Below are 22,495 nucleotides of genomic sequence, written 5' to 3'. Positions count from 1 at the left end.
TTCTCATTTTTAAAAACTGGATGTGTAGTGGAAGGCTGTTGCACAACATGCACCAGTGTAAAAAAAAAAGAAAAAAAGGAACTTCTGTCTACATTATTCACTCAAGCATGAACATTACATGAACACACACTGTCCCTGGTATCATAGTTATGCTGAGCGTGGACCGTTGTTATCTGAGGACACAAGTATGAAAGAATAAATAGATAGATGTTTTATCAGTATGTCCACACAAAGAACAAGAGTTACCTACATCCACATATTTGGAGATTATAGAATTCACTGAACAGATTTTATGTAAAATTTTTAAATTAACTTTTTTTTAGGAATACAAAATTTATCAGCCAAAAGCCATGGTTTTTCCTGTTCATTGCCTAAAAAAATGAGTTCCAATATGTTCCAAATGTTTTTACTATGAAAAATGTGATGAATATGTTTGTTATTACATTTCTTGTCATTTATTAACGTCACATGACTGAGCTGAAACCCACCCGGGTGTTGCGCGCTTTGCTTCGTGCACGTTGTGACGTGTCATCTGACGTGCACGTCATTGCCCAGCCGCCTCAGTGCGCCTGCGCTTCAAACTTCATTCGAGGAAGTGGGTAGGAAAGGCAAGTCAAGCGACAGAGAGGAGTTTGTTGTTTATTCCCCGTTCGGAGAGGATAAAACAGCCCGCAATCTTTTAAAAAATGTCGGGATTTGATAACAACCCGTTCGCAGACCCAGCCGGCGACAACCCTTTCAATGTAAGTTTGTAGTTTTGTGTTGAATAGCTGGTAAACCAAAAGTCGAGCCCTGGTTGGCATATCATTCGTGAAAAGTTAGCTAGCACGCCAGGAAACTGTCGGGGCGGGACCTACCGATGCTGTTTTGCCAGCCATTGGCAAAGATGGCATGATTGACAGGACTTGGACCAATCAGCGGGCTTCGTTAGAGAACGAGGGCGGGGTAGCCTATGAACTAAGTTGCAGGAAGTTAAACTGTAGCCAACTAGGAATGTGTGTCAAACCTTTTTTAGCCACGTTACAACGATTACTGCTGCATTTAAAAGGGATTTTCTAACATGTAGGGTGTGGTTTGATATCATATTAGACCAGGGGTGAAAAGTAACTAAGTACATGTACTCAAGTACTGCACTTAAGTACAAATTTGAGGTACTTATACTTTGAGTATTTCCATTGTATGCTACTTATACTTCTACTCCACTACATTTCTGGGGGAAATATTGTACTTTCTACTCCACTATTTTCATTTGACAGCTTTGGTTACTTTTCAGATTAAGATTTTACTTAAAATAATATATTCTAATGTTCTGTTGTTTAAGTTATCTGCTCTTTTTTCTTAAAAAAAGGTATGCACTTTGTGTGAAAGATGCTATATATATAAAGTGTCATTATTATTATTAATAATATTATAAAATATGATACATTTATATAATATGATGTAGTACTATTAATTATAATCTACCCAAAGTATCTAAAATTGGCTCCACATTGATAAACTACATTAAAATGCTCTTACATGTATTTGCTAGTGATAAAAAAACTATTTAATATACTACAACAATATAACACTCTAGAAAAAGACAGTCTGCATAATAATTACTTTTACTTTTGATACCTATGTACATTTTGCTGATAATACTTCTGAATTTTTACTTAACAGTTTGAAATCGGGACTTTTACTTGTAATACAGTATTTTTAGACAACAGTATTTCTACTTTTACTGATGTAAAGGATCAGAATAATTCCTTCACCACTGTTTTAGACTCTTGTAATGTCACCTCCACTGGGCTCCCACAGCCTCTGTCAGTTCCCACCGACCTACCTCAATTAATGGTTTGCTCTTTGATGAAAATACATTTTGTTACCTACAGGATGTAGCCTAGAAGTCTATTCAGTCTATAAAAAGCTCTGTAACCTCATTGTCTTTGTGTCCAAAAATTAATTGAATCCGGATGACTTAACAAAAAAATGCAGCTGGCCTGCTGTGTTCACAGTTAATATTGGTCAGTGTTTAGAAGAAGTCAAGTTAATTATATTTGTATAGCCCAATATCACAAATCATAAATATGCCTCAGGAGGCCAGCTGACTCTTGTTACTTCCATGTTAAAGAGGCTGACCTTCAGATGAGAAATGTTTCTTTATGTGTGTGATGTAAAAGTTTATTCATCGATAATTTAATATATATAATACTACTATACTAGATGTACCTCCTATATGATATATTGCCTTGTTTTCAATTGCACTCTCAAAAAGGGCCTTGGGATATCTGTTGTCCTCATTTTCTGAAGATGCATCCTCCAAATCTGGGACAAATAACATGCAATTTTACTATTTCTTACATGGTGTTAACAGGGGTTTTTGACTGTAAAGTAGTATTTTCTTTTTAAGCTATCTTTTATTCATATTCACTTACAGACACACAGAAGTTAAGCTTTTTCTTATCTAAAGCATTTCTCCAACATCTTTGGACTCTGAGTTTATCTGGAATCCCGACACATCGCACGTGTATTTTTCTAAAGGATATGATCCGTGTTGTTTCCTTGTAACTGTTAAGCCATAAACCCATTAGTCTTTATTTTGTATGTCGTATGAAGTTGCTGAAACTGGAAATTTGCAAGAAGAAAACAATCAGGATAACAGGCACAACTAAATCTCTATTGCAGTGCTTTGACAGGAGCATGACATTTTGGTCACAGGAACCTTCCTCAGAAATAGAGGAAGATGAAGAGTGAATTGAATTTTAATGCAGTGTATCTAGAACACACAGAGTACAGTGCTTTTCAAGACTGTACAAGATAAGATCTTCTGTAGGTTACAGCACCACATTGGGCCTGTATGTTCAGTTTATTTCTATAAATCACACTTAATGTCAAAGACGTTTTATATCCACCATTTTCTCAGTTTTCAAGTACAAACTGTATGGAGGAATTCAGCTCGGTGCAGAGATGCTGACAGTTTGAAAAAGTAAAACAATAAATTCATGACTCACTGGCAACCAAACCTCACATACTGTACGGTGACACATCTTTAATGGCAACTCATATGACATTACATACATACAAAAATTCAGAGTCAGTAAAAATTCTTCAATGATTTCAGTGACATTACATAACGCAGTCGTTTTAACAGTAGTGCAGAGTCACACTTTATGATATCGGGTGCACAATGGCCGTGACGTCAGTAGAGATCACTGTTTGTTTGCTGGGTGTGGAAGTGGCTGAATAAATAACCTGCTAGTTGCTGCAATATGTTGCCTATGTTGTAGTGCAGCTTGCTTCACCTTTAAGCTGTTATATTTATGCAGCCCTGCAGTCTGTGGTGACATATATGAAAATAATTAATATGCTGAAAGAAATTTAAGAGGATAACGTAATAGAATAATTTAAAATATTCGCTCTTTGTGACCTAAAGCTTGGTGTTTTTTCACCAATTGTGTACTATACTTGTAAACATAGTACTGTAATCCTGTAGAATGTAAAATAAAGAGGAGCTTAAGTCTATTTAGCAATAATATATAATTGTAGTTATGAAATAGGTACAACAGCCACACCTCAGCATTCAACAGCTGTCACAGCAACTCCCTTTTCCCAGTACAGAGATTTTTAGGTCATTAAATCGTTTGATCAGGATTTGACTCTGAATCTATTTTTACTCTCTTTTTGGTTATAATTAGTAGAACTGCCAGACCTGACCATCAATATCTGTGGAGAGGTGCTTCTGCGTGCATTTCCACGCCGCTTTACTGTTGCTTTGAACATGATGATGTCTCGTTTTGGCTTGTTCCAGCTCTGTCTTTATTTCAGAGAGGATTAGTGGGGTTTTTCATGTCATCAATTTGCTCAGTATTTCTCTTTCATTTCTGTCTGAGCCCTGTCATCAAAAGACGCAAGCAGACCTTTATCAGCTGATACTCAGCAGGATGCTTTCCTGCTTTTACACTGTGGTATATGGTAAACACATTTTGCATAATAAGTGGTTTTGAATATCTCCAAAGGCGGCGGTGAACAGCAAAGGGTTCCTTTCAAAAACGAGGTCAATAGGCCTAACCTGCCAGTGTGATTGCTCTTTTAAGAGGTTACCATCAAATATAAGTTAACAAAGGATCAGATGTAGCTTTTCAGCTGCGGATTTAACTACTTTTCTTTTTTTTCCTCCAAAGTATTATGCAGTGAAACTGTCCAGACATCCCAGTTTCCTGCTGGGAATGTTGACAGGTGTGTCAAGAACAGATAAGCAACAGATGAGGTCACAGTTTTAATCACATGGTCAGTGAGTGATGACTTCTGCCGTCATGTGAGGTTCATGTTCTGACCTCATAAAAGGAGAAATTGACCCGGTTTGTAAAAATGGTTCTTATAGTTGTTTAACTTAGACAAATATTTTATCATCCATCAAGCGCACAAAAATCCTACAATACCCAAGATCCCTTCTGCTGCCTTCCATGTGGAAAGGACTGCATAGATAACTTGTTGCAGTGTTATCTGGGGACTGTAGTGTAATATTATGTATACATAGTTACATCTTTCAACCATTAAAAATGCTCCACTGTAAATATGCAAAATCTACTTCTAGACAACAGCTGTCCCAGTAAAGTGCCAGACTGCCAGTCAGTCAGTGTTTTCCTTTCCTATTTGTACAGATGTAGAATTTCTGGAATATAATGGGATGTTTATTTGTATACAGACAGTGATTATTAGGGCATTTGAAATATTATTAGAAGAGCTGATACTCGCTGATACTCAGGGAATATCAGAAGTTAATGGATCATTTCAAACACCATATAAAAGGAGGTGTTTTATGGAGTTTATCTGACAGATTAGATTATGTTTTCAGCTGTTTTCCTCCACAGAAAGCTTAACGGCAGGTGAACAATGTTTACTAATTGAGATGTGGGTTTTTTTAAAAAAAAAAAAAACCTCTAAAACAACATTAACAATCCAGCAAAGAAGCTCCTCATAGAAGTGCCTTGACAAATTCATGGAATGTCTTGGAAAATTCATGGAACGTCTTGGAAAATTCATGGGATTTATTGGCGCCAATGGAAAAGCGGCTTTTGTCCGACTTTCACTTTGAGGCTCAGCAGTCCTATCAGTTAGACACAGATAACTAGACCACTAGACCAAATTAATATTTACCTATACTACTCTGTTAAGGAACGACTTCTTCCTGGGTAATGATTGATCGCGACCTTTTTAGAGGTTATTGCAACAATAGCCGTTTGTTATTGTATTTCACTTTATGACTTTGTCAAAGCACATTGTAGTCTGGGTTGTTTTTGTTTCAGGAAATGAAATATCCTAAGGGAAACAGTAAGATGAATATACAGTTAGATAAACAGCAATAAATGCTTTTAGTGTTTTCCAGTGGTCAAATATCAAGAGTCAAGGTTACCGGTACAGTTGAACTAAATACCTTGTTAGTAGCAAAGAGTATTTTTGTTGTAACAGAGTGTAAAAGAAGTACAGAGTGTCTTGGTCTTCTGTAGTTCTTCTGTAGGTTTGCAGTCTGCTTCTTTGCTGTCTTCTGCTTCTTGAAATAAGGCGACATGTGAAGGTATTTCTTATAAAATTAGAAAATCCAGCCCTCATGTACATCACCCAGCACTGTATTGGGAGTATTTAGGACCCTCATCTTCTCCAAGTGTCTTCATGCACCTCTACTCTGACCTCACGCTGGTCAACACACAAGAAGCTCTTTCAAGAGATCAGATGTCAAGTGATTAAATTGAAGAAATAGATTTAACATGTTACGCAGTTGAATCCTCAGTGGGATCTGTCTATTTACAGATATCGTTGACTTTCTTTTGTGGTGTTGAGCTGAATAAACTGATGTGATGTTTTTCTTGGTGTTTTCCAGGATCCTTCTGTTACACAAGTGACCAACTCCTCTGTAGAACCAGTTGACCAGTTCAACCCTTTCCCTGCTCATCCCACAGTAAGACACTCAAAGCTCATTCAAAGCTCTGTCATTATCTTGTTTTTTTCCCCTTTTTCTTCTCCATTTTTATCTTTGGTTTGTCTTTTAGTTCTTCATCCTCCTTCAACCTTTTCTTTGTTTTAGTCTCCTCTTTCTCCGTCTTCACCGTCTCATCTTTGCCTTTTCTTGTCTTGTCTTTTATTTCCTTTATCGCTTCTTGTCTTCTTATCTGGTCTTTGTTGTTCTTCTCTAATTTTTCATCTCTTATTTTTCTTTTTCCATCCTCCTGCTTTCATTTACTCTTTCCCGTCCTCGTCTTCCTTCGTCTTTTTGTTCATTTTTTCTTTCTCCTGTTGTCTCATCCTTGTACTTCTCACAATCACTGTCATTTTGTTCACTTATTATTTATTTTTCAGGACAGCCTAGCTGCTCATACTACTCCGGCTGCCCCCTCTCCCTACCAGCCTGCTGTGTTGCAGCCGTCTACAGAGCCAAGTCCACAGGTGAGTCACGTCAACACTCTGTCCTCCAAACCCTCCACCTATCTGCTGAAAAATACTATTTTAAAGTAGAAAGAAGGACAGTACTTCCCTTGGTCCGCTTCCTAATTGATTGACTAATTTACATGTTTAGCTACTTATATTTTAACTTTCACTTGCGTTTTTGGTCTTATGAATTTCCCATCAAAAGAATCGTCCGAGCACAAGTTGCCAGAAATTGGAAAAAAAAGACGAGTCTTTGAATGAGTGTTCAAGCATTTAAATGTTGGTTAATCTAATTCGAGCACTGCCATCAAAGATAAAATAGTTTAACTCAAATGTGATCTCTCAGACACTGCAAGGTTAACTTAGATCTAAACGTGCTGTTAAAAACAATTACACTGATGATGGATGATTTAAGGTCAAATGTTAACCTTTTAAAAGCCACAGCACATTCACCACATATCATCTCAAGAAACCCGCAGAGATACTGTATGGCTTTTGCTGTTTTGGCTCAAGGCACAGCTGCTTTATTTGCATTGTCTTATCTACTTAGGAGTTGTTTTCTTTTCTAGGCATAAGAATAGTGAAACCAACAACATCTGACATAAATAGTCACGCTGGAATTTACCTTCAGTAAACAGTTTGTGTATTTCAGACCTGTGGGTATGTCTAATAGCTGGAGGTGGCTAAAGAGCTACAAAGAGTAGCCTCCTTAGATAGCAAGTGTTACCTGAGGACGTTGCATCTACATCTACTCAGTTTACACAATATTATAATGAGTCTCCTTGCTCCTCTGGTAATCTCATAAATATTCACAAACAGGACTATAGCTCCTCAGTTTTTCTGCCAGGTAATAGATTTTCATTTTATAATGATCATAAATATGTATTTTTGGCCTTATGGACATGATTGTGTCCTTCTAAAAATGCAACTATGCTTGCAGAAAGGCCTGATGTCATGTAGTCTCTATAATAACTCATGGTAGCTAACTGCAGATGTTACATATGTAAAATATTGAATATATAAAGCAGGCTAAAGTGTTTACTATGTATTGCAGTTTGTAAGGTTCTGATGTTTGTGCCATGTGTCTGTATGTAATGTGAAACTACTGCAAGCTGCTGACATGTCTCTCCACTTATGTCATCAAGATGCCTTCGCTTATATTCAGTGAGTTTGTTGAGGAAAGTGTTTCTGCGTCTTCTTTCTCAGGCGACTGCTGCTGCAGCTCAGGCCAACCTGCTGAGGCAGCAAGAGGAGCTGGAGAGAAAAGCTGCCGAGCTGGACCGCAGAGAGCAAGAGCTACAGAGCAGAGGCTCGACAGGTCATTAAATACAAAACCTCCCCTCTCCTCTCTCTGCGGTAGTATCAAAAAGCAGCGCTCTTTTCTGACACTGCGACAGGAAAACAACGTGCAATGTGTGCGTTATGTATCAGAAAGGAATATAAAACTCCTTGTTTACATCCTTGCACACAGGCTGTGAAAAAATATAATCACATCCTTATAAACAGGAGGATCATGCACCCACCCAGAAAACATGTTTCCCTTATCTGATATTGTGGCAGAGTATGACATTTATATTAAACTCATATTAACATTAAAACTGCAGTATGTTGGTAGCAGCTACAGATGCTGTTCAATCAGTTTGGTTTTGTATTTATAATAGTTTTCAATTTGAGGTTGTTTGCTGAGTTAGTGTTGATGTAGACCCGCATTGAAAACCTACAGCCTCCATGTATGTTGATCCCACTGCGGTGCTGAATCAGTCAATCAATTAAACAGACATGTAGGGCTGCAACTAACGATTATTTTCCTTATCGATTAATCTGTCGATAATTTTCTCCGTCTGTAAAATGTCAGAAAATGGTGAAAATCGCTTGTTATAATCTCATAAAGTCAAAGGTGATGTCTTGTGCTGGCGTGTTTTGTTCAAACCCCAAATGTCATCAGTTTGACAAAGAAAAGCATAAAATCGTCACATTTGAGAAGCTGAAACCAACTGTTTGGCTTCTTTTGCCTAAAAAAATTACTAAAATGATTAATTAATTATCAAAATAGTTGCCAGTTAATCTCCTGTTGATCGATTGTCTAATCATTGCAGCTCTACAAACATGTTTATCAAGTAAAAACTGCAAACATGCTATTTATGGCATCTTAAATGAAACTATTTGCTTGCTTTTCCCTTTTTATATCTATGTTAATTTGACTGTTGGATTGTCATTTAAGTAGACTGATGTTTCAATAGGTCATCAGAAAATGTTAGTACAGATGTGCATGTTGATAAATGTCATGCTAGATTTAGGTGACAGTTTAGAAGGCAGATGTTCTCATAATCAGACCATGTTATAGAGTGAAGATACAAAATCTGTGCATGAGCATGAGCAGTCTATAACAGACAATATACTGTATAATATACATTAACACATAGCTTATCTACCTGCTGCAGTGGTTTCAATGTAAACAATATTTAACCTGCAGCACAGGAAATCAACCAGAAGTGTTTATCTGCAAGCTTCCTTATGTTGTTTCTGTGCTGCCTGGTATAAACTGTATTTCCCTTTATTGCTGTCAGTATCATATTCCTTATCTTCAGTGTGACACATTATCTCACCAGAGTGCCATATTGACTCCCACGCATGTGGGTATATTTGATTTTTAGAAAGTTCAAGTCTAGACTGTGAAAATGTCACCTTACATAGATGTGTCACTATGTTAAAAATAACTGCAGGTTCCCTGTTCTTATGAAATATTTTAAACATTAGTTTAAGTAACAGAACTTCAGGAGTTTTACTTGTGTTTTCACTATGATTTTAATAGAGCTGACCTCTCTTCTCTGTTCCTGCAGTGGTAAATGTTTTGTGTTTGGCAGACAGGCTCTACCTTTCTAACAGGTTTGATGTTGTGTCCGTCTCAACAGGTAAAGAGAACAACTGGCCTCCACTTCCCAAATTCTTCCCCATTAAACCATGTTTCTATCAGGACTTCTCAGAGGAAATCCCCCCGGAGTACCAGAGAGTCTGCAAGATGATGTACTATCTCTGGATGTGTGAGTACACTAAGATGAAGGGACATGGATGTACAGTGTTTGTCAAGGCTGAAATGTGAGCTCAGGTTCAAATATGATACAGTTAATGCTGTATTACATGCATTAGTTTTATTTGTGTAGGCAGATAAAACCAGATTTTAAAATGTTTTAATGTCATTTGATCTTGTGAACCTTATAACGGTACCAAAAGTTATTTCTAAATACTAACATGTACTGTATATGTCTCTCAATAAGTAGCACTGGTGTAAACATGGAATATAACGCACCAGTTTGATCTGACATCACTGTTACTGTGTGCTGTTGTACAAAAAATGCCACCTGGTGGCAGCATAAACATGCTTCATGCAAGTTATACTGGTACCGGCTGATGATGTGGAGCATGCAGCATTTAATAATGTTTTATCTCTGCAGCCAACTCTGACTGACAGTTTCTGTAAATAAACCTAATGCTGATAATCACTGGTAATATTATTATCATTAATATTGGTGTCACTGACTGCTGTGTCTCTCCACTGTTTCTTCAGTCAACTGTGTGACTCTGTTCCTCAACCTGCTGGCTTGTCTGGCTTACTTCACCACTGATGCAAGCTACGGTGTGGATTTCGGCCTCTCCATTCTCTGGCTCATCCTCTTCGCTCCCTGCTCCTTCCTCTGCTGGTACCGGCCCGTCTACAAGGCCTTCAAGTGAGTCTTCCTTCTGTGTTGCTGAAAATATGTACGTGCTGTCTCAGTCGCCCAGTTGATTATTTTAACCATCTTAAATACACTAATAAGTATAATAATACTTAAAGTACCTGATCCTTCAAGAGAAAATCAATGCTGGAGTGCAGAGAAATCTTTATTAATATAATTATAACCACTATGTTTCCATGCCAACCACTCATATGCAATTATGAGCAACACAAATGTCCTTATTTCAGGACATTTTCATCCCGTGATGAACACTAAGCCAAAGAAAATGTATCTTAAAGAGAAAAAAAGTGTTTTAACATTTTAGTAATATTCATAAGTAGCTTATTTGTAAGTGTAAGTTTTACATGGAACTTAGTATAATAATGTAGTGTTATTATAGTACATGGGGCTGTTTTCTTGACACCATAGAAAAAGATGTTTTCTCACTGGTTTGCAGGTGTGTTAAAATCATTTAACACCTTATTTCACACCTCAGGCAGCAGTTTCATTCTGTAGTTCAACCACTATTCTACAAAGTATATGAAGCTGTAAGGTAACTGAAGCAACAAAATGTATTATTTACTAACATGAAAATGGGCTAAAGTGACTACAAACAAATCTTAAAAATTGCTTACAAGCCAACATAGACTCATTAAACACAGCTTTGTGGTATAAGAGCAGTAATGCACTCTGCCATGTCCCAATATAGACAATAATGAACAGAGAAAATGTCACAACATGTCATTCTTTGCTTCAACCTTGTCCGTTATTTTCTTGTATCTGAACACCTTGTCATGAATTTATAAGACTTGCACATTCACAACACCTGTTCAGTACTTGTAAATGCATTAAATGATAATATTATTACTTGTGTTCTGAAACTGACAGTAATTTTTTGATAATGTTTTCCAGAGTGTAAAATTTTTAGTGACATGCTTTGTTTTCTCATTTTTAGGACTGACAGCTCCTTCAGCTTCTTCTTCTTCTTCTTTGTGTTTTTCTGCCAAGTGGTGATCTTCATCATCCAGTCTGTGGGCATCCCCAAGTGGGGGAACAGGTGAGAATTTTTAATTTTAACATTAGGAGGGGTTATAAAATTAAGGTTAAATGGTTTGGAAAGTGTCCCCACTGATCACTGATGAGGGTGATACATAACTTTTTGTTTAGTATAAGGTGCACCCAGATGTAGCCTGGACCCCAGGTTCAGGCAGCAAATTGAAAATTGCCAATTTAGTTTGATAAAATTAATTCAATTAGTTAAAAAATGTCAATTCCAAATCATATTTATTAAATTTGTAGATTTGGCCGCCATATTTGACATATCTGAATCATAAGCAAATGAAGCTTGTAATTATATATATTTTGTTTGTGACATAATGATCATACACACTAAACACCTAAAACACACTAATCCTACTATGAATAAATAACACTTCAGTTAGAAAAAAACATGACAATGAACTGTGACTTTATTCACATCTATATTTTGAATGAAATAACAGCCAATCTGAATATGTTGATAAATTACTAATCACACAAACTAACGATCAACATTACGTCCAGTCAGCCTTCAGACTGATTATAAGAAGTGTTTTGTTTACTTCTGGTTCCTTGTCTTAAATATCTGAAGTACCACCAAACAGCTGAGCTGCTGTCCTCTTCTCTCTTTTCTCTTTTTTTCCTGATTTTCTGCATTCTTCCATTTCTTCTGACAGAGACTTTCCATCCTTCAGCCTCTAGCCTGCTGCCTCTCTGTCTGCTGGTAACTCTGTAAGTTTCTGCTGCTCACTGTCGCTGCTTCGTTCTGCCGACACTCGCACTCTCTCTCTCTCTCTGCTTGCTTTATCCTCATAAAGTAAATATTTAGGTTATTTCAGACATACGAGATAAACTGATGGACTTTACACATAATGAAAGAAGCAGAGAATAAAACAGGCCAGTATGTGAATCAGATGATCAGTTCAGGGGTTTAACCTTCAGGCTGCTGGACGTTGAAGATCTAACTGTCAAGTTCAGGCTCACTTTTTAAAACTCACTTCTACTGACAAATATTTCAATTTTTTTTTTTTTAATTTTCACTTTAAGTTACATTGAGTATGTTTGTTTTTATTTTCTATTTTTCTCTTTTTTTAATTTAATTTACTCTTCCAACAAATACTTGTGAGATTTTTTAAATATTTTATTTTTTATTATTGTTATGAAAATTAATGATAAAAGTAAATAAAGCCATATTTAACTCTTACAGAAGAATAAAGAAGCAAATATTCGATAGTATTAACAAATAGCAAGTTAAAGCAATAATGGAGTCTACCTCAGAGTAGTGGTCTGAAAATGACAAAATAGATAAATTTGCCTCCATTAAATAATGTGTGGGAAGATGAATGCTGAGGAAATACTCCACATGGTATTACATTATAACTCATTTTAGTTTCCGCTAAAAAAAACCAACAACTTTAGAACTGATTTCAGAGTAACAGGTGTCCGAGTGGCTCCTCGTTTCGGACGATGACACTTCTCATTTCATCGCAGCACTTTGCATAATGACAAAACAGACACAGTCAAGGGGACCCTCTCTTGTTTTGTTACATTAGTTACATCTAGTAGCACTTCCATCGTAGATAAGATGCAGATCACAAAGTAGCATCATTTTAAAAAAAACAACAAAAGTAGTTTTAGGATATTAATAATATGAAAACATACTCCCACTTTGAAAACACTTTAATCTTTTAAAACATGCATTCAGATTGAAGTAATACCACTTTTATCATGTTCACCTCTGAGTGATATAAATTATTTTTAAAAATTACAGTTGTCGACTCTCTTTCTGTCTCTTCTTTGTGCATCTTTTCAGCTTTTTCATGCTGCTTTAACACATACTTCTTCTTCTCTTCCTAAATCTAATCCAACTCCTGACTAGAATACACACACACTGTATTCTAGACTAGTGTGTCACACTGTGGAAAATGACCTTCAGTTTAACTAAAGTTGTTCTTTCACCACCTAAAATGTAACGATCTCTGTCGACTCCAGCGGTTGGATCGCTGCCTTCACCATCATCGGTACAAACAAGGCGGTGGGAGCCATCATGATCATAGTGGCCATCCTCTTCACCATGTGCGCCGTGCTGTCAGTCATCCTGCTCAAGATGGTGAGAGTTATTTACCAGTGCATTAATTTTTAAACACGTTATATGTTTATGTAAATTAACATTGTAGCAGCTGTGTTATTAGATTAACTGGCGCTGACACACACACACACTCAGAACACATTGTGATTGGATGTCAGCCAGGCGTAAATACAATCAGTACGATGTGACTACAAGGAGTAGCAGAAGTTAAAAGTCTTCCCTCGTTAGAAGTGATTTAGAAATGAAGGACATCAGTTCATGGCAGCAGTTTCCTTGACTTAGGTGTGATGTATCTTTGTCGACAAGTCCGTCAGCTCAGCTTTGCTGATTTTCACATTGAGATCCAATCACAACGCAGGCACAGCTGAGAAAACGAGGACTCATGTTAATACCAGGTGTAAAGACCCATGGATCGCATTAACCAGATAATGTATCCAGATACAGATTACATGTTAATACCAGGTGTAAATGGGGCTCAGGTGTTATATCCTTCTCTCCAGTGTGACTTTCTAAAATATTGAAAGCCATTTGCTCACAATCTCCTCCTCCTCCTCCTCCTCCTCCTACTCCTCTTCCTCAGGTCCACAGCATGTATCGCCGGACTGGAGCCAGTTTCCAGAAGGCCCAGCAGGAATTCTCCCAGGGCGTCTTAAGCAATAAAACCTTCCAAACAGCCGCTGCTGGTGCGGCATCCAATGCTGCCCAGGGAGCCTTCCAGGGAAACAACTAATGGTAGTCTGAGCTAAGCTAAGCTCCATTTAACAGGTCAAGGTGTATATGTTATCAGGTCTAGATGATCAACTAATACAAAGCTGAATCAATCAGGAAGTTTGGCAGCGGCTACAAATTAAAATCTAACCTTATAACGAATAGACCTTGAACCAGGTGAGGCTATGTTAGTAGTCCACCCCACCCCCTCCCTCTCCTTTCACCCCCACTATCAATGCACATATAAATCCCCATGTTAACTTTGCTTTTCACATCCAGCATGTCTCCTGCCTGCAGAGTGACATCATGTGGCTCTGTTGGGCTTAAAAAAAAAGCAGTCGAGGGGGAAAAGTCTCACATCAAGTGCATTCTGGGGTGGAAAGCATGAATGAAGTTGACTGATTGCTATTTCAGTGTGTCTTGGCTTTGTATATTTTGTGTGCACTTTTCAGCAATGCTCTTTAGTGTAATGTGTGATTGTGTACGTACATATGTACGTGCGTGTGCACCGGCATGTTCATCACATGTATTCATGTGGCTGCAGTACGGTTTTTTTTTCCCACAGACGGAGTGGACTCTGATTCTGTAATATAAATAAGATGAAGTGTTTCTGTGTGTCATTGATTGGCAAATCTTTCTGTCTCGGAAAAGCATTTCTCTCCCAGTTTGTTTCTCTTTTGTGTACCACAAATTTAATCTAATGAGGAAGAAAAATAACAAAAGTTCATCATGTAATTAATAATAATCTGCCTGTTTGAGTGGTTTGGACATTATTGTTACTGCAATTATCCATTTAAGTCCGGAGTCATTTATTCAATAAGAAAAATACATCAAAGTCCTCTGATTTATGGTCTTTGACGACATGAGGGAGCCCCCATCTCTTTCAGAATGTGGTACACATCGTCGATTTTTAAAACACTGGCCTTAAAGTTTTGTCTGGAACCAAAATTTTCTTTAGACATTTTGGGAAAACCACTGTGGTGTCAGAAAATTAGTGGAGATCCTTCATAGTGAATCTACTCCTTCTTGTATTCAGATAATGGTTTCTACATACAGATCACATCTGCAAAGAGCATCAACGTGCTTTTGCTTCAGTTAACGTCGTGCTTGTTGACAGTGAAAACCATTATTTGGTTTCACTTTAGGGAAAATTTTCTTGCTAAAGCATCAAACTAATTCATTTTTTTTCTGTATCGTATTAATGGTTGATGAAGCAGCTTGAGGTAAATCTTGTTTATCCTGTTTGCTACCATTGTTATTGGTTCCTAAGGATACCAACGAAATACTAACTATGAAAAATTAACAATAACACCAGTGAAATAAATTAATTTCCTCCGAGTAGATTGACAGCTGCGGTTAATACAGTTGGCTTTAAGTGGTCGAGTCATTCTCAATCTCTCATTTATTTCAGTACTAACAGTATATGCAGGAGGAGGAGGGACAGTTTATTTTTCATGTAGAAGTGCAACAGTGTATTCGGCCAGTGTGAATCATATGGAATAATCAGAAAATAATGAAGTCTGACTGTCACGGGTATGACAGTAGACGCAGGCTATTATGTTTTCCTGATTCGTAATTTCTGCTAGAGCAGTGTGAATTCGCCACATAACTTAACTTCCTTTACAAAGTCAGTGTCTCAACATCACCAGTATGCAGCTAAGGTATTGCATCTTCACTTTTTCATAGATTGTTTAATTATTCAAAGGAATTTCATTGCTCGAAAGTCGTCTTCTTCTTCGTACCTCTGTAAAACTATCACCAAGCCCTAAATTATTTGTGTACTGATGTATATTTTCTATGTGATTTTCTTATTTGGAAAAAAAAAACAAAACATGCATATGTATGTTTTATTTGATGTACTGTTTTAAAACATTGGCTCGGATGTGACATACGTCAGCAATCCTAAAGAACAAATGCAAATTCAGAGTTTGTGTGACGTTCTTGCAACAGATAACGGTCTAATTTAAAGTTTGATCCTACATCCTTTTATGTGATAGAAGATTTGTATTAATTCACACATCTCTGTATGCGTTGTATTGGGAGAGCAGAATACAGTGCCTTTTGTATTTCAATATTGAATATAGCATCTAATAAAATGCTTTGCTTTCATTTAAAACTGTGTCTTTTTACTTTATTGGTTTCTTAGAAGGGAAATAACTACATGTTTGGGTAAAGTAGAGGTTCTGGATCTATTTCATTAAAGAAAACACTGACACATGATTCAATTTGAGTACCTTTTGAGGTCATAGATAGTCATGATTGTATTGTTTTGCCCATACTAGTATTGAGTATTGATACTCCAATAATATTAGTTTTCTATGTACTTAACTGCAGGGCAGACTGAGGAGACTGCCTAATCTGTTTTTAGCTAATGAGTGAATCGATCCTTTCCTTCTGTCCTCTTGTCTGATCAAATTTCTTGAGTTTGTTTTGCTACTGTACTCAGTAAGCTTAAATATGACTGTATAGCCTGAGCAACGGCTGCTTTTAGATGCAAAGCACCTCACTGATTTGGCTTTAAGCTCACAGCAGTTCCCATTTCACAGGCTGTAGATTCTCCATAAGAGGGAGCTAAAATGGCCTCTCTGACAGAGAGAAGAAGGTATATTTCTGAACTGTAAATCATGCAGTTATTCCAGTAGAGCACCAGAATATAAATATAGACCTGCAAATGTGTATGATATGTCCCCTTTAAATATCCCAGTAAGCATGCACAATACCGAATACCTGGAACTGGCTCAACTGGCTGAAAGAAATGAAATGCAGCCAATTCGACCTGTGCTTTTCCTGCTTTGACATGTCAAACTGTTTGCTGTGAAAAAGGTCCATTAAACTTATTTTGCTGATAGATGAAGCAGGTTAAAGCCTCAGTACACTTCAAACTAAGTGCTTGTTCGATTGAACAGCATCTGAAACCACCTTTGGGATTGTGTCTGGAAAAAAAAAAAAAAAGACAATCCAGCAATCACTCCCTCTTCATGCATTGATCAGCCAAGAGTGCAGAGGTGTAAAAGTAGGCAGGGTCTGAACTCATCTCTCAATTTCTTTTTTTTTATTTTTCACGCGATTGCTTCCATTTCTTTTCCAGTCTCACCCCGATAATATCCGGCTTTTCAGGCTGCCAGACGTGGCAGGCGATGCGTTACACAACCTAGTTCGTCTGAAGGATACTTGGACCAATCGACTGTAACAGCAGGTGTGAAATTAATGCCACGACAGCTCTAGTTCGATGATATAGTCTGGGGCTTGCCCTTGTTACTGTTAGAATCTCTGATGTGTATTCCCTGTAATATTCACTGTTAGTTGCTTAAGTATTACTAAGCTGATATTTCTGCCCATAGCAAAAACACCTGAAATAGACAGAACACAGAAAAAAAAAAAAAAACATCCTCACCTCATACTCATCAATAGCTCAAGGCCATTTTCTAATCTTTGAAAGAGAGGCTTGCCCTTTTGCGTCAGTTTCCTCCTCTCTATTTTAGGAAGGACAGAGGAGACCGGACACAAAGCGAAGAGAGGCAGACCTTTTGTGTCTGCAGTGACCCAGACAGTCTGTGGGGAATCTGCACCGAAACCTAAACTGCTGCTTCGACCATCTGCCTGTCGGTCTGCGTTTCTTTCTCCAGGCTCTCACTGTCTGCCTGGAGCTCCGAATAACTCGGCCACTTCCCATCAAACACAGCCATAAACAACTGGGTTAGACAGCAGGAGGGATACCTGAGCAGACAGGTACTTAGAGCTGTGCTGTGCCACTTTTCCCTGCAACCCTGAAGTTACAGACAGTCTCTTATTGAAACACACTGTGGCCACTCACGGATTAGATTTTCAGTTAGGAGGCATAAACATGCTAAAATTGATTGCTTGTTATTATTGCCTGTGGCACAAAGATGCAACAGAACAGAAAAAAAACATATTACCTAATGATCTCATTACCAATACTTGGGTTTCCTTAACAAACCAGCTGCAGTTTAGCTTTGTTCAACCAAGTTAGCAGGAGGTGATTCGTTTTACACTTTCAAGCCTTCCTGATCTCAATTTGCGGATCAGTCCTAACCGTAAGTATTGTTCGTCTCTTGCTTTGGAATGAATATGATCATTAGACTTCAAATACCATTTAATTTTGCAGTGTTCAACCCTCCCAGTGGGCTTATAAAGTCCATATATCACTCCACATCCCGCAGGCTGCTATGGTTTTACAGTTTTATGGGTCTGTGGAAGACGACGCCATTAGTGATAGCTAACAGCTCATTTCCAGACTCTTGTGCTACAGCAGATGTAGATTACCTAAAGCAAAGCAGGAAAAGCATAGGTGCAATAAAGAACCTAGAACCACCTGGAGAAGAAGCACAGAACAGGAGATTAAGGCTGACGGGTTGTCATGGCAGCGACTTGATCGAAAGGCACGAGACCGGAGAGGATGGAGGGCTTTCGTCGACGGCCTATGTTCCTCAGGGAATACAAAGGCCAAACAGCACAACACACAAAGAATGTTAACGACGGCTGAATCCTATTTATTTATTTATGTATTTTTAGCTTTCGTTTGGCAGTTTTCCCCTCATTTGACAGCAGAAAGCACTGAGACAGACATCAAACAAAGTAGAGAAGTAGAGAGAAATGCCACAACATGCAAGAAAGGCCCCCAGACCAAACCAATCCAGAGATGCGATGCCCCCCCAAGAACTGGAGCAAACAGGACCTCCATTTAGTTTCATCATGACCCTGGTACAGTGCATGATGGTTCACCACACACTTAAACACACTATTAAGATTTTTTTATTAGATAAAAAGTCTTATTTTATTTTCATATTTAATAACAACACCTGACATTTCTATATTTTGTTTATGTTATTCTTATTGTTTTTATTATATTATTTTACTTTTATTGTAAGTGCTGAATATAAATATATATAAAGTAACTTTTTAAAAGAGTATTTTATGATTAAAGTTTGACCAAACAAATGTATTTTAACATTAATTGTCCAGCAGATGGCGACATAGAGTCTATTTATAATTGCCAAATCTGGATACTGTAATCTTGACAGTCGTGTTGTGACCAAAAAGGGCAAAAAGGATCATCTGCCACTAACAGAAAATGTGTTTGATGCTTCTGACTTCAGAATTGAAGTCAGAAATGTCTTTATGAATATAAAGATTTAGTTTTTATTAAATAGGCACATGCTTTATTTTTAAAGTGCCAGGATGTATGATCTTGATTTCAGGCCTGAGCTGAACATCAACTCCAAAACTGGAAGACTTGTAGCTGCTCCCTCTTTAACTCAGGGGTTTAGACTTTGATTAAACATTTGCTTTGCCTGTCTTCCTTTTCTCTGACGGACAAACAGAAACGCTATAGAAAGAGGACAATGTTCTCAGCCATGACCTACAGATTTATTGTTGCTAATTGTACATTGTGTACGAACTTGTGATGAGCTGAAGGTCTCAGATATTACCACTAGAGGGAAGCCTGACTGTGGTGAAGGTGCTCTGTGGTGTGAAGTGCTGACTCACTGTCAGAGAAACCTGCAGCACACAAACCTATATGATGTACTGTCTATACACATACCATAGACTGTATAGCTGTTACACACAATTTGTCACTGTTTTTGTCTCTCACAAAGCTGATTGGAACTTTAAATACACTGATTCATCAAGTCATATACTAACCAACAGAGCTTTGTTTTTTACAAGACATTTTAACATTTTGTTCTGTGGCTTCATTCACAAAGAATGATGTTTTTATAAGATGAGAAACCATAATTAGTCTTGTGATGGTATTTGAATTTTGCAACAGATATACAGATAAATAAAGAGTAAGAATACAGCAGCATGAATGTAAAGGAATTGCCAAGTATTTACCATTTTTACCATCTGCTTCAATGTGTACATCGTGCTCCTGTATGCAGAGAAAGACAGGTTTCAGCTCGACTTGTGAGGTTAAACAGAAGTTGGTGTGGACCTCCTTATTATCCCCACAGTGTGGTGCTGACAGTTTATGCTGAGACGCCCTCTGCTACACAGTGAAATGTGCCAAGCTCAAGGTTAAACAGGAGAAAATTTGAATGAGGAACATTTCTCCGAGAAGAAAGAGGCTATTTTAAGGCCGGTCCACGTTCTGTTTCTGTCTTTATCAGTGTGTCTTGATGTGTGTGTGTGTGTGTGTTTGCATGAAAAGACGTTTGAACTCTGCAGGAATTATCCTTTAGTTTACTACAGATTGTTTTAAAAAGTCCTCAACATTCACAGCATAAAAGACTGACTACATTGACACATGATCTGAATCCTTAATGAAGATTGAGAGGGGGCAGCAGTGTCTGATTGATGTGTAGAGGAGTCTTATCCTGGTTTATTTATAAAACCTGCTAATCTCGACTGTTTCAAGTTGTGCCGGAGAACAGTGGATATTGTTTCAGTGTCACAGATCATTGTTATCCTCCGACTGTCGAAAGTTTTGTAATTTTTTTAACATCTTTTACTTATATGCTTCAAGATGCAGTAAAGGCAAGATAAAGGTCATTGTGCAAGCATAGCCTAGAACCATTTTTACAGCATAATAGAGCGAGAATTCAGTGTTTGGTCATCGTCAATTACCAGCTCTATATGCATTTTCCACTGCATGAATAATGTCCACTGTACAAATATAACTGTAGAAAGAAATACTATGTAAAAATATGGTTTGGGTGATATTCATGTTCTTGCACAAGCATAACAGGATGGTAGCTACTTGCTAGATGCTAGAAAGGATACAAATGCACTGTCATTTCTGCACTATACTATAACAAAACAGGACATAAAAACACTATCTTCCCATGAAACTGCACTTAAACAGAAGTATTGGTTTGAATATTAAACTTTGGGTCCCTGAAAATGAAGAACAAAGACTAAAGTCTTCTTTGAATTAAGCAAGCCACGGTGTGTGTTACTTTAAAAGTGTCTATTGTGGGTTGTTTATAGTCTTAAAGGACAGGTTCACAATTTTTCAAGTCTGTCTTAAAACAACAGTCAGGTGCTTATATAAACACTGAAAGAGGTTTTCCTCGCTGTAATCATTCCTCCTGTTCATACCGGCTATTAAAAGATCCCCTTCAAATGTGCTTTCAACGTAAGTGATGGGGTCAAACAGATACTTTTATGCAAAAATATATTTAAAGTTTATCTGAAGCTTATATGAGAGTTCAGCAGTCTGAGTTAGTCATATCAAGTGGATATCTGCCACATTTCATCTTTTTAACATCAGATTCCCTTATTGTGTTTCCTCAGTGTTTCCCTGTTGAGCTGCACTAGTAGTAACAAAAAGAGGGACTTTGGCACTAAAGACTTTAATGCTGAAATATATCTACTTGATTTGACTAATTTGGACAACTTAAGCTTCAGATAAACTTTTAAATACCTTTTTACATAGAAAGAGGACTGTGGATTTTGTCCTCCATCACTTACATTTGGGTTACTGACTGTTGTTTTAAGACATTTTAAGACCAAAACAGTGAACCTGTCTTTTAATGCTGCTAGGCTAGCTAGTAGCCTAATTAATTGTCTATTGTATAATTTCCCAAGTCCAAAACTGTTCAGTAAAAACAGTTTAACCTTCAGTACCGGAATTACGACATTTAACGCCTGTTGTTGGCCTCTGTCAACAACTGGGTTAATTTAACGTTTTATGTTACCTAGGTTACAGATTAAAGGTTCGTGTTACCTTGGTCACCTGTTTTGGCGGTTGAAATACTGACGTCTTCCCTACAGAAATGGCGAGAGTCACCTGTCAAGCGGCCAAGAAATATGGTGTCACAGAATATCATGTTAGAAGAATATGACGAGACTCGAAAGACTCAAACAGTCTACTTGTCTCGAGACCGCTGCCAAAAAGCTGGGAGAGACTAATTTACTAAAACAAAATGTATTACCACACTAAGGTAAGATTAATGCTTCATTGGGTGTATTTTAAAGCAATATGTCACATTTTATTAGAGAAGGGGGCTCGAGAATGATGAATATGGCTGATCTAACTCGATAAACTTCCCCAACTGAAATAAATAGCATAACTTCATCGGCCAGCTTGTTACTAGCCTCAGCTCACCTCCGCACTTCAGTTGAGCTTACGGCCTCATAGCGTTCCGTAAGCAAACCAAGGGGGCGTAAGTCAAAACTTTTTTCTTACAAACTTTACCTTCAAAGGTATTGTCTTGATCTAATTGTTGTCTATTAAGTGGCCAGTGTGATACTTTTTTTGTACGGGGCAACATCGACGTTTAAACCCTGTTTTTTTTTTCTAAAGAAATGAGCCTCTCAGCTCTGCTCTTCCTCTACGCTGCGCTAGCTAACGTTAGCTCATAGACAAATAGCTTAGCGTTACTGATATGGCTAGCCAGGGCAGTTACCTGCCGCAGTTTGTATAAATATTGGTTTTATACATTGGTTTTACCCCGGGCAAACACGTTATCTCTCCGGGTAGACATCTACAGGACCACGAAATCATGGGTTTTCCTCCTAAATGTTGCCCAAAGAGCACTATGTGACCGACTCTTTACGTAACGTGCTGAGGACTCTA

The 22,495-nt window shown here is 37.7% G+C and overlaps 2 protein-coding genes and 1 long non-coding RNA gene across 6 annotated transcripts in view; 2 read left to right on the top strand and 1 right to left on the bottom strand.

The window, feature by feature from the left end:
• Positions 1-16,069, top strand: part of scamp2 (secretory carrier membrane protein 2) — a 25,576-nt gene extending 9,507 nt beyond the window's left edge. Inside the window, exons 1-9 of one of the 3 annotated variants that reach the window (XM_042411473.1) lie at positions 581-743; positions 5,861-5,938; positions 6,337-6,423; positions 7,612-7,723; positions 9,318-9,446; positions 9,971-10,130; positions 11,074-11,175; positions 13,149-13,266; positions 13,826-16,069. In XM_042411473.1, coding sequence (XP_042267407.1) covers positions 687-743; positions 5,861-5,938; positions 6,337-6,423; positions 7,612-7,723; positions 9,318-9,446; positions 9,971-10,130; positions 11,074-11,175; positions 13,149-13,266; positions 13,826-13,975 — 993 coding nt within the window. In that variant the 5' untranslated portion in view covers positions 581-686 and the 3' untranslated portion in view covers positions 13,976-16,069. Of the gene's footprint in view, positions 1-580; positions 744-5,860; positions 5,939-6,336; positions 6,424-7,611; positions 7,724-9,317; positions 9,447-9,970; positions 10,131-11,073; positions 11,176-13,148; positions 13,267-13,526; positions 13,666-13,825 lie in introns of those variants that run through there. The other 2 variants (XM_042411475.1, XM_042411474.1) reach the window with 2 other exon arrangements.
• LOC121897156 lies at positions 13,527-22,495 on the bottom strand. Its single transcript, XR_006096195.1, has 3 exons — positions 22,025-22,495; positions 21,644-21,706; positions 13,527-13,609 (listed from the first exon to the last, which is right to left on the bottom strand). It is a non-coding gene; the product is annotated as an uncharacterized LOC121897156 (long non-coding RNA).
• map1ab (microtubule-associated protein 1Ab) overlaps positions 21,388-22,495 on the top strand; it is a 78,661-nt gene continuing 77,553 nt past the window's right edge. The window contains exon 1 of one of the 2 annotated variants that reach the window (XM_042411468.1): positions 21,388-21,860. The gene's annotated coding sequence lies outside the window, so the exon portion shown is untranslated. Of the gene's footprint in view, positions 21,861-22,012; positions 22,083-22,495 lie in introns of those variants that run through there. The other variant, XM_042411469.1, reaches the window with a different exon arrangement.

Source organism: Thunnus maccoyii, chromosome 5 (assembly GCF_910596095.1).
Source record: "Thunnus maccoyii chromosome 5, fThuMac1.1, whole genome shotgun sequence".
Classification (NCBI taxonomy): Eukaryota; Metazoa; Chordata; class Actinopteri; order Scombriformes; family Scombridae; genus Thunnus; species Thunnus maccoyii.
The sequence above is the reverse complement of the archived record's forward strand: the minus strand, read 5'-3'. Positions and strand labels throughout refer to the sequence as shown.